The sequence below is a fragment of the Dictyostelium discoideum genome (assembly GCF_000004695.1).
Source record: "Dictyostelium discoideum AX4 chromosome 1 chromosome, whole genome shotgun sequence".
Classification (NCBI taxonomy): domain Eukaryota; phylum Evosea; class Eumycetozoa; order Dictyosteliales; family Dictyosteliaceae; genus Dictyostelium; species Dictyostelium discoideum.
Window position 1 is genome coordinate 4,878,233 of NC_007087.3, and position 11,921 is coordinate 4,890,153.

General features: G+C 23.9%; 6 protein-coding genes across 8 annotated transcripts; 4 read left to right on the forward strand and 2 right to left on the reverse strand.

Annotated features, from left to right (window-relative positions):
- Nucleotides 1-767: 767 nt before the first annotated feature.
- DDB_G0270816 (hypothetical protein) lies at nt 768-2,774 on the reverse strand (the record flags this gene model as incomplete). Its single annotated transcript, XM_641711.1, has 4 exons — nt 768-935; nt 1,064-1,430; nt 1,560-2,428; nt 2,760-2,774. The coding sequence occupies 4 exons, from the start codon at nt 2,772-2,774 to the stop codon at nt 768-770; spliced, it is 1,419 nt and encodes a 472-aa protein (XP_646803.1).
- Nucleotides 2,775-2,984: 210 nt separating this feature from the next.
- Nucleotides 2,985-3,529, forward strand: DDB_G0270438 (hypothetical protein; the record flags this gene model as incomplete). The annotated part of the gene is made up of 2 exons (XM_641712.1): nt 2,985-3,159; nt 3,360-3,529. 2 exons carry the CDS (start codon nt 2,985-2,987, stop codon nt 3,527-3,529), a joined length of 345 nt encoding a protein of 114 aa, XP_646804.1.
- A 371-nt stretch (nt 3,530-3,900) lies between these two features.
- On the forward strand, nt 3,901-4,501 carry DDB_G0270440 (hypothetical protein; the record flags this gene model as incomplete). Its single annotated transcript, XM_641713.1, has 2 exons — nt 3,901-4,152; nt 4,235-4,501. The coding sequence occupies 2 exons, from the start codon at nt 3,901-3,903 to the stop codon at nt 4,499-4,501; spliced, it is 519 nt and encodes a 172-aa protein (XP_646805.1).
- A 92-nt stretch (nt 4,502-4,593) lies between these two features.
- On the reverse strand, nt 4,594-6,240 carry polA3 (DNA polymerase alpha primase subunit; the record flags this gene model as incomplete). Its single annotated transcript, XM_641714.1, has 3 exons — nt 4,594-5,478; nt 5,604-5,995; nt 6,105-6,240. The coding sequence occupies 3 exons, from the start codon at nt 6,238-6,240 to the stop codon at nt 4,594-4,596; spliced, it is 1,413 nt and encodes a 470-aa protein (XP_646806.1).
- A 573-nt stretch (nt 6,241-6,813) lies between these two features.
- Nucleotides 6,814-8,749, forward strand: tcp1 (t-complex polypeptide 1; the record flags this gene model as incomplete). The annotated part of the gene is made up of 2 exons (XM_641715.1): nt 6,814-6,880; nt 7,170-8,749. The coding sequence occupies 2 exons, from the start codon at nt 6,814-6,816 to the stop codon at nt 8,747-8,749; spliced, it is 1,647 nt and encodes a 548-aa protein (XP_646807.1).
- A 469-nt stretch (nt 8,750-9,218) lies between these two features.
- On the forward strand, nt 9,219-11,694 carry numA (calmodulin-binding protein; the record flags this gene model as incomplete). 3 transcript variants are annotated; one of them, XM_001134480.1, is made up of 3 exons in its annotated part: nt 9,219-9,713; nt 9,831-9,998; nt 10,087-11,694. In XM_001134480.1, 3 exons carry the CDS (start codon nt 9,219-9,221, stop codon nt 11,692-11,694), a joined length of 2,271 nt encoding a protein of 756 aa, XP_001134480.1. The 3 variants fall into 3 exon arrangements, with proteins under 3 accessions (XP_001134480.1, XP_646808.2, XP_002649205.1); XM_641716.2 differs by lacking the exons at nt 9,219-9,713; nt 9,831-9,998 and having other exon boundaries at nt 10,186-11,694; XM_002649159.1 differs by lacking the exons at nt 9,219-9,713; nt 9,831-9,998 and having other exon boundaries at nt 10,672-11,694.
- Between the last annotated feature and the right edge of the window lie 227 nt (nt 11,695-11,921).

Genomic DNA, 11,921 nt, shown 5'->3' on the forward strand with positions numbered 1-11,921 from the left:
AAATTAAACAACGGTTTTTTCCTGGGGAATCTTTCAAAGGGTAAATCTATTAATATGTTTTTTTTTTTTTCAAACTTTTTTTTTAAATTTATTCCAGAAGATCTACATATTTGCCTTTATTAAGAATAAGAATCAAAAGAAGAGTTTTTTTTATTTTATTAATAAAAATAATTTCGGTGGGTGTGGGTTGATATAAAAAAAAAATTAAATATTAAAATTTAAAACTGAACCACATTTTTTATTTGAAAAAAAAAAATATCTTGTGGGTAATACGATTTTGGATATCATGGTGTTATTACTTTGATTATTAAAGATAAGATTTTAATCTCGTCTAAAAATTTTTTTTTTTTGTTTTTTTTATCTGTTTCTTATAATAAAATTGGAAATAAAAAAGATATATTTTTTTTTTAAAAAAAATAAAAAAAACACAAAAAACAAAATAAAAAAAAAAACATATTGCAATATTAAAATCTTAATCTTTCACTGGTTGAATTTTTACTTTTTTTTTTTACTTTTAAAAATTCAACCAGTGAAAGACACGCTCACTTTAAAAATAATTATATAACAACAAGATAAATGGTGAGTTTAATTAAAGATTTTATTTTTTTTTTTGGTTTTTTTTTTTTTTTTTTTATAATAAAATTGGAAATAAAAAGAAGTATTTTTTAAAATTAAGGTGATATTAAAAATAAACAAAGATATTAAATTGTTTATTGTTTTTTTTTATTAGTTTGTTAATTTATAGATTTATCTATAGTTAAATTATATTAAACATCAATTGGTTCTTGAATTTCATCAGTTTGAATTGGTTCTTCTTTTGGTGGAGTTGATGGTAAAGTTGATGACAAATGATCAGTATTCATATCACTTTTATCAATTTCTCTTTGTTCAGTATGATTGAATTTACATTTTGGATTTGTACACTCTTTACCAAACTATACATAAAAAAAATAAAAAAAAGGAAAAATAAAAAGTTTAAAAATTAGTACCCTTTTGATTGGTTGATTGGTTGATTGGTTGATTGGTTGATTGATTGATTGATTTTTTAATAAAAGATACTTACTTTACAATCAGGTATTGGTTGTTCAACAGAATGATGAGCAAAAGTACAATTTGGAGTAACGCAATTTAAACCATAGAGACAAGGTTTACCATGACCGAATGGGCAAGCTTTACCCATATTACAACTTGTACCGAATTTACAAGCTGGTGGTGGGTGATAAAATCCACAACCAGTCTTTTTATTTGGACAAGCAAAACCATTTCTGCATGGAATTTCGTTCATTGCTGGTGGTGTAGCAACTGGTGCAGTGGGTCTTTGTGGATGATTATAAACACAATCTACATTTGTACAATTAATTCCAAATTTACATGGAATTGATGGATGAATATATAAACATTTATCGCCATATGTGCAATTTGGGAATAACCTATACATATTGTTTTTCATTTTTTTAAAAAACATATTAATAAATTAATTTCAATTTTCTTTTTTTAATTTCTAAAAAATATTATTATGTTTCCATATGAAAAGATTGAAATATAAAATTAATACTTACAAACATTGAGTTGTTGGATGGTGATATATACAAGCTTCAGCATTTCTACATAATGGCCAATATGAACATCTTTCTTTTTTTGATTTTTTCGGTGAAACTAAATCCAAGGGTATATTAACTGGATCATCAGTTGTATCATTGATTGTATTACTTTTATCGATTTCATCATCATCATCTCTATTTATATTTTTTCTTTTCTTTGATCCTGTATTTATATCATTCATTGTAATTGTAAAATTTGGTTGTTGTTTATTATTACTATTATTACCATTCTTTCTATTACTATTATTATTATTATTATTATTATTATTATGTTTATCTTTTTTTATAAAATCTTTTTTACCATTACTATAGGTATTATTGCTACTATTGTTACTATTATTATTATTGTTATCAATATCATAATGAGAATCATTTAAAGATTCTTCAGTCATTGGCACTCTAACATTTTTTGTATCTTCAGCAGCTTGTTTTACTGCATTTAAAATTAATCTTTGGGTTGGTGGTTTCTTTGCGGTTTGTTGTTGTTGTTGTTGCATAGTGGTATCGTTGATTTGTTTTTGTTTGTTAATGGATTCAAAATATGATGGTATATAATTCCAAAGCCATCCGGCAAATTCACCTGCTTTATCAATACCAATGAAATCTGATAAATCATTTGCCATCTCTTCTTTGGTTTTATTATTTCTTACCATAACTGATATATACTCTGTTAAAATATTATCACACTCTAAATAATTCTTTACTTCATTTTGAATTGTATCCACGATCTCTGGTGTATAATTATATCCACCTAATGTTGTCATTTCTTTTTCTTTTTTTTTTTTTTTTTTTTTTGCTACTAAATGTTTTTTATTTTTCTTTTTTTTCTATTATAAAAAAATAAAAATAAAATAAAAACGTTTTTTAATTAAATAATAATATAACGAATGATTTATATTTAAAATAAACTAATCTGAATTGTTGAAAAAAAAAAAAAAAAAGTGTTTGTGTGTGGGATATTGTGGAAATACAAAAAATAAAAAAAAATATAAAAAAAAATATAAAAAAAAAAAAATAAAAATAAAAATTTAAAAAAAGAGAAAATTCAAAAAAAAAAAAAAAAAAAAAAAAAAAAACAAAATTTTTTTTTTTTTAAAAAAAAAAAAAAAAAAAAAAAAAAAAAAAAAAAATAAATAAATTAATAAATAAATAACGAACGATTATTTTGACCATCTTTTTTTTTTTACTCTTTTTTTACTTAACATTTATTTTTTTTTGTTTATTATTTTATTTTTTATTTTTTTTTTTTTATTTTTTTTTGGATTAAAATTTTTAATTTTTTTTTTTTTTTTAATTTTTTTTTTTTTTGAATTTTTTAAATTTTTCATTTTTTGTTCAAATATCACACTCACAGTAATCACCCACATACATATATATAAAATCATGGAAAATAGATTAACCACTAGCTCAATTGTCACTAGACCATTAACCCCAAGATATCCAGTTATTATTAAAGATCCAACAAATAAGGATGTTATATCTAACTTTAGATTAGGTGATCATTTCTTAGCTTTAGGTGTTACAACCATCCTTACATCTGGTTATTACTATTCAACTTGTAAGTAATATGACACATCCCCCCTGTCTACTTTAATTAATTTAGTAGTTATCTAATTTAATTAATAAACTTTTATCAATTTATTATTATTATTATTATCATTATTATTATTGAAATTACAATAAATTATGATTGACAATTATCCAAATTTTATTTTCTATGGAAAATAAAATAATAATAATCATAATAATAATCAAAAGATCTTCATAAACCATCAACTATTTTATGGGGTGCATTTATTTTACCAACTATGTACGTTTTAAGTGGTGAACGTGTTTCACAAAGATTAAAGGGTGTACAAGAAAATCAAAAAGATTGTGCTAAATATGGTATTGAATTCACTCAAAATATAACTCCATACAATTTATAAATTACAATACAGAAAAAAAAAAATAGTAATAATAATAATATAAAAAAAAAAAAAAAAAAATTTCAAGTAAATAATATAAAACATAATTGGTATAATAGCATAAAAAGGAAGAAAGAAGAAAAAAAAAAAAAGAAGAAATCGAATATAAACAAAACTATTTTTTTATAGTTTTTTTTTTTTTTTTTTAATTAATTTTAAATAAACTTTTTTTTTTATAAAAAAAAAAAATAAACGAACGAAATAGTTTTTTTTTTTTTTTTTTTTCATTTTTTATTTTTATTTTTACTTTCCTTTTTTTTTTTTTTTTTTTAACCATAACTTACGGTCTAAACAAAATAATAATATATACAGATAAATAAAAAAAAAAAAAAATGGAAAATAATGAAGTAGAAATGAATTTCGAGGATAAAAGATACCAAAGTATCCAAGAAGCAGAAAAAAAAGTTTTAGAAATGGCAAAAGTTCAACTTTTTAATAGTTTTGAATCTTTAAAAGATAAAGCAAATGAGATTACAAAATTATTTGATGATTGTGTACCAACAATACCAACAAATAATCCTCAAATTTATACTTTGGTTACAGTTTTAAATTTATTACTTAAAAATGAATTATCAACTTTTATTGTAAGTTTTTTTTTTAAAAAAAAAAAAAAAAAAATAATAATAATGAATATTAATAGTTTTTTTAATAATTTTTAAAAAATAGGATTCAAGAAAATCAGTTTGTTTAAATGGTAATACATTATTGAATGAAATGAAATCATTTAAAGTTGAACAAGTTAGCTTTCATTGTTATTCATTATTAAAAGGATATTTTGAAAATGTTCAAGATGATGTTTTAAATTGTGATTTTGTTTATGAAGAGATTGAAAAGTATGGTCAAATTGCAATTGATCTTTATGAATGGATCGATTCAAACTTCACAATAATATCTGTTAAATATAGTGAAGATATTTATGATGAAGAAATGTAATATTAATTAATAAAAAAAAAAAAGAAATATTAAAAAAAAGAAATATTATTAAAAAACTATAATTATATTTGTTTTTGTTTTAAAAATTAAATTTATTTTTCATCAATTGATTGATTTTCATTTTCTTTATTGTTTGATTGTTTTGCAGATTTCTTTTCTTCTAAAGTTTTATAATATTCCATACTTTGATCATAGAATTGATTTGGATGATTAATTAATTTTGTTAAAGTATTATTTGGATGAAGAAAATTGAAATGTTTTGTACAAGCTACATTTGGAGAAGTTTTGGTTGCTTCAAGGATTTGAATTCTTTGGAAATCATCAATACCTAAATCCAAGAGTTTTTGTTCCAATCTCTCTAAACTTTGTATATAAGGACAACCATGAACTAGTTTATCACCATTGTGAGGTGATTTTGAGATGATTCTAGGACAAGAGTATGGTGAATAATTTGTGGATTTACCTTCTAACCCATAGTTATGACGAATGTTATAAAGATATTCCTTATCGAAATCAGTGTTTGAAACTCTCTTTGAGAAGGCAATTCTCCAAAAGTTGATAGCTTCATCATAGGGTAAACCAATACCCTTTAAAAAAGTTCCAAATTGTAAACGACCTTCATATTTAAGTGAACTAGTCTCAACCAATGAATCATACATTACCCTCATACACATTGGGAAAGATGTCTTTGATAATGGTGATACATCTTCCTTTCTAATATGTTTGGTATTTCCAAGTTGTGGTTTATTTGTACCATCACCTGCTTTTGGTAAGGTTGTAAAGAATTGAATTAACTCTGGAAACTCTTCTTTTATACGAGTTTTATCGGCTTTAATACGATCCAATGCAAAGTTCATATAGTTTTTAAATGTATGTATAACCATATCTTTAAAATTTGAAATATATATATATGCTTCACCTTTAATAATAATTGCTTTCTTTGTATCAATTAATTTTGGTATATCTTGAAATGGTAACTTTTAAAATAAATATTATTAAATAAATTGTTCATTAATACCATCATCATCATCATCATCATCACACCCACCACAACAACCATCACCAATAATAATAAATAAACAAATTAAATTAAAATACTTACTTTATAGAAATGAGTATTATTTACTTCATTTAAATTTAAATTTGCCTTCTTTACTAAATAACCTAAATCATCTTGATATTGTTCATATTCTTCTTGTGAAACTGGTGACCAACCAAATCCTTTGAATGATGATATTATTGTTGTTAAATCTGATTGATTTAATCTATTTGCTAATAATATTGACTCTGTTGTGATAAACCAATTCCTATCAGTCGAGTCACACATTGCCAATCTAAGACAATAATGTGATAATTCATCTTTAATCTTAAATTGTTCATCTTTAGTTGAGCCTAAAAATCTGCTTGATAAATTACGAAAATCTTCATTATCCTTACTTGTATTGGATTTTTGTGCTGAAAGTGTATCTTTTAATTTTGATACCTCATTTAATACTAAAAAACAATAATTTAAATAATATTAAAGAATTTTAATATTTTAAAAAAAAAAAAAAAAAAAAAAAATTTATTAAGAAATTATTATTGAATTTGGGTTGATACTTACAATTAAATCTATCTATACAATAGTTTTCAATTTGCGACATATTGCAATTGAAATCTGGAACATTTATATATAATAAACTACAAGCATCATTTGATGTAGATGTTTGGCTATTTGTTTTTTTACCTGCTCTTAACATTCTCTTTTTAATTAAGTATTATTGGATTAAAATAAAAAATGAAAAAAAAAAAAAAAAAAAAAAAAAAATCTTTTTTCAGTTTAAAAAAAAAAAAAAAAAAAAAAAAAAAAATGGCGCCACCCGAAACATATTATTTATATTTTTAAATTTATTTTTGTTTTTTTAATTTATTTTTTTATTTATTTAATATCATTATTTTTATTTTTTTTTTTTTTCAATCTATCACCCAAATCAATACAATGAAAAAATATTGGCAATAATTTTTATAAACAAAAAAAAAAAAAAGAACAAATGGTATTTATTTGGAAAAAAAAAAAAAAATTTTAAAAAAAAAAAAAAAACTTTACATGAATATGAAATTTGGATCAAAATGGCTATGAAGTTTCAAAATTTGTCGAAAAAAAAAAAAATTAAAAAAAAAAAAATTTTCATTTTTTTTTGAATTTTTTGAAAAAAAAAAAAAAAAAATGAAAAATTAAAAAAAAAAAAAAAAAGAACAGATAGTCTCCACCAAACGATATTTATATACATCCAATATATTTTTATATATTGAATTAAAATTTTAAAAAAAGAATGTCAAACAAGGTATTAATGATTGATGGTGATCGTATCAGTGGTAATGAAGTTAGAGCACAAAATGGTAAATAATTCAACTTTTTTTTTTTTCTTTTCTTCAACCACAATATTAATTTTTTTTTCTTTAAAACACCCACAACCAACATTTTGAATAAATTTTCTTTTTTATTTATTTTTCAACTACAAAAACAATCATAAATAATATTTTAATTAACTTTAAATCAAATATAATGAAAAATCAAACAATAATATGAAAAATCAAACAATAATCATTGTCAATTATTATTATTTTTTTACATAAATTTTTATTTTTTTATTTTTTTATTTTTTTATTTTTTTTAATAATTTTATAGTTTTAGCAGTTACAGCAATTGCAAATATAGTTAAAACATCATTTGGACCAATTGGTTTAGATAAAATGTTAATTGATAATATTGGATCAATTGTTGTTACCAATGATGGTGCAACCATTTTACAAAAGATTGATATAGAACATCCAGCAGCAAAGATTTTAGTACAATTATCAGAATTGCAAGATCAAGAAGTTGGTGATGGTACAACTACAGTTGTAATTTTAGCAGCAGAATTATTGAAACGTGCCAATGAATTGGTAGCACGTAAAGTACATCCAACAGTTATTATTAGTGGTTTTAGATTAGCATGTACAGAAGCAATCAAATATATCAACGAAACATTAGCAGTTAAAGTTGAAACCTTACCAAAGGATTTCATTGTAAACATTGCCAAGACATCAATGTCATCAAAGACCATCAATGACGATAGTGATTTCTTTTCAAAGATTGTCATTGAGGCAATCACTCGTGTGAAAACCATCGATTACAAAGGTGACGTAAAATATCCAATCAATGCCATCAACATTTTGAAAGCCCACGGAAAGAGTGCAAAAGAGAGTACCCTCGTCGAAGGTTATGCCCTCAATTGTACAGTCGCTTCCGAAGGTATGCCAAAACGTATTCAAGGTGCTAAAATCGCATTTTTAGATTTCAATTTAGCAAAGACCAAAATGAAATTGGGTCAAAAGGTTGTCGTAACCAATGTAAATGATCTCGAAGCAATCAGAGATAGAGAGAATGACATTGTAAAGGAACGTATCTCACTTATCATTAAATCTGGTGCAAATGTTGTACTCACCACCAAAGGTATCGATGATTTATGTTTGAAATACTTTGTTGAAGCTGGTTGTATGGCCGTTCGTCGTTGTAAAAAAGAAGATCTTAAACGTATCGCCAAATCATGTGGTGGTACAGTCTTAATCACACTTGCAAATCTCGAGGGTGAAGAATCATTTGATACCACCGCCTTGGGTATTGCCGATGAAGTTGTTCAAGATAGATTGGCCGATGATGAATTAATCATTGTCAAAAACTCAAATAAGAAATCAGCTTCAATCATTCTTCGTGGTGCCAATGAATTAATGTTGGATGAAATGGAACGTTCCATTCATGACTCTCTCTGTATCGTAAAGAGAACTTTAGAATCTGGAACCATTGTTCCAGGTGGTGGTGCAGTTGAATCTGCCCTCTCTATCTATCTCGATAATATTGCCGCCACAATGGGTAGTCGTAAACAATTAGCAATCTCTGAATTTGCTGAATCCCTCTTGGTTGTACCAAAACAATTGGCTGTAAATGCTGCTCTTGATGCCTCTGATTTAGTTTCAAAATTAAAAGCCTATCATCATGCCGCTCAAACTGATCCATCAAAGAAATCTTACGCATACTCTGGTCTCGATTTATTCAATAACAAAGTTAGAAATAATTTAGAGGCTGGTGTTTTAGAACCTGCCATTGCCAAAATCAAATGTATCAAATTTGCAACTGAAAGCGCTATCACCATCCTTCGTATCGATGATAAAATCACTCTTAATCCAAGAGAACAACAAGGTGGTGATCATGAAGGTCATGGACATTAAAAAAAAAAAAAAAAATAAAAAAATAAAAAAAAAAAAAAATAAAAAATAATATGATAACAAAAAAAAAAAAAAATATTAAAAAAAAAATAAAAAAAAAAAATTAAATAAATAAAAAAATAAACATAAATATGTATACCATTTTTTATTATTTTTTTTTTTATTATATTTTTTCTAATGATTTAAATGAATTAAGGGAACACTGTTTTTTTTTTTTTTAATCATAAAATTAAACCACCATGTTTAAGTGTCAAAAATATCTTTTTTTATTTTTTATTTTTATTTTTTTTTTATTTTTTTTTTTCAAATATAAAAAATTCCGACTTTTTTTTTTATTTTTTTTTTTTTTTTTCTTCAATTTTTTATTACACACAACCAATTTAAAAAAAAAAAAAAAAAGAAACAAAAAAAAAAAAAAAAAGAAATTTATTTATTTTTTTATTTTTTGTTTTAAGCATGTATCAAAAAAGATATGGATTTGGATTATAGTAGTGACAATTCGAGATTAGTAGCTGACAACCAAAACAATAAAACCAACACAAAAAATCAATCACAGCTATCTACATCTTCACAAATACCACAAACATCACAATCATATCAACAACAACAACAACACAATCAACAACAACAACAACAACAACAACAAAAACAAAACTCACGACCTTCAAGCCCAAAAACGATTCAAGCAAAGGTTAATAATAATAATAATAATAATAATAATAATAATAATAATAATAATAATAATAATAATAATGGAGCAACAATATCTCACCCTCCAACATCCCAATCAAATGAAGATCTTTCAAGCTCTGCAGAGATTCACCACGATGATTCGGCACAATTAAATTCTAATATATTTGAGAATTTAGGCTTCGTTATTGATATTACTATAAATTTAAAGAGGAAGATGGAATTGGTTAAAATAATTAAAAAAAATGGAGGCAAAAGTTGTTATTCTTGTACAAAGGTATGTTTTTATTATTATTTTATTACTTTTTTTTTTTTTTTTTTAACAACACTAATCTTTTATTATTATTATTATTTTATTACATTTTTTTTTTTTTTTTTTTTTTTTTTTTTTTAGGCTACTCACTTAATTACAACTAAACAAGGGTATCTAGAAAAAACACAAAAAGTAACACAAGCAATATCACTAGGTATACCTATTTTAGTAAAAGAGTATGTTCATTATTGTGCTTTTAAAAAGGAATTACTCGGAGTAGAAAATTATTTGGTTTCTTCTTTAATTTTGGTATGTTTATTTTTTTTATTCTCATATTTATTATTTTCCTTTTTAATTTCTGACTTTTTTTTTTTATTTTTTTTATACCTTAATATAGAATCCCACATCTACAACATTAAATAGTTCTCAAGATTTAATTGAAAAACCAAATGAAGAGGAACCTCAAAATGGAACAATCAATGAACAACCAATAGCAATGACAATCGATAATACTTTGGAAAGTAATAAACCAATAGAAACAATACAGCCTTCATCTTTAGAAAAACAGGAACCAAAAGAAACTGAATTACAAACACAACAACAGCCACAAACAGAGTTAAAATCAGAATTAGAACCACAACAACTTCAATTAATACAAGAAAAAGATAAAAATATAAACAATTTATCAATTGATTCAAATCATATGGATACATCGAAAATAGAAGCAGGCAATAATATTTCAAATCAAACCCAATCGAATATTATAAGCTCTGTAGTTCAAACAATTGAACCTCTTAAAGAATGTAACAAGATCGATCTTGATAATAATAATAATAATAATAATAATAATAATAATAATAATAATAATAATAATAATAATAATAATAATAATAATAATAATAATAATAATAATAGTAGTAGTAATAATAAAAATAAAAATAATGTAGATGAAGCACAAGAAGGATTAAATATAAATAGTGTAATGGATGTTCATTTAACATCATCGACATCATCAACTTTATCATCATCAGATAATCAAGACAATGAATTATTGAGAGATGAGGGTACAACACCTAAATCTAAAAAGAAATTCTCACAAAAAAAGAATCATCTTTTAAATTTAAAGAAAAGTTATCAAGATCCAGAGATTATAGCACACTCAAGACCAAGAAAAAGTAGTGGTGGTGTTTCTTTGGTAGAGGCACTATCAGATCATGCAAATTATATTTCAAATTTAGATGGTTTTAAATATTATGCCAGAGCTAATAAGAGTAGTCTAAATAGTAATGCTACTACATCAGGAGGCAATAATAGATCAATCAAATTAAACGAGTATAAATATGATGATGAAGAGGAAGATGAAGAAGATGAGGATGAAGAAGATGAAGAAGAGGATGAAGAAGAGGAGGAGGAGGAGGAGGAGGAAGAAGAAGATTATGATGATGAGGATTTAAATGATGAGGAAAGTGATGAAGATGATTTTGATAGTGATGAAGATGTTTCAAGATTTATTAAAGGAAAGTTATTACAAAAACAACAGAAAATCTATAAAGATTTAGAAAGATTCGAGCATTCTCGTCAGCAGCAACATCATCACCACCAATCAAGTCAAGTCAATAGTTCAAAACCAAGATCTAGATCACATTCTAGAGATTATATCGAAAGTGAAATTGCCAAATATCTCCTCAATAATAGTGAGAAACAAATACCTTTATCACCAACAAAGAAGAGATCATTATCAAATCAATTTCACCAAGATGGAGGTAATAATACCACCGATGGTAACTTGTTTAATAATTTTAGTACCAATGGAGGAGGTAATAGAACAAATATTGATGATTCCATAAAACAATCAATATTGGAATCACCATCATCATCATCACTCAAATCTAGTAAAAGTAAAAAATCAAAAAAACCATTCTTACCTCCACTTTCGACATTAGTTCATATCTTAGTTACTTTTATCATTCTTAGTGCATTTTTTATGTCTTTACCCTCAAATTAAAAATGTAAAATTAATTTCTAAAAAAAAAAAAAAAAAAAAAAAAAAAAAGAAAAAAAAAAAAAAAAAAAAAAAATATCCACATATAACCAATAAAAAAAAATCTCTTTCCCCAAATTAAATATCTTTTTTTATCACATTATTTTAATTTATTTTTTTTTTATTTTTTTTATTTTTTTATTTTTTTATTTTTTGGTTTTGAGGACAGGAAAAGTGCGTTGAAATTTATT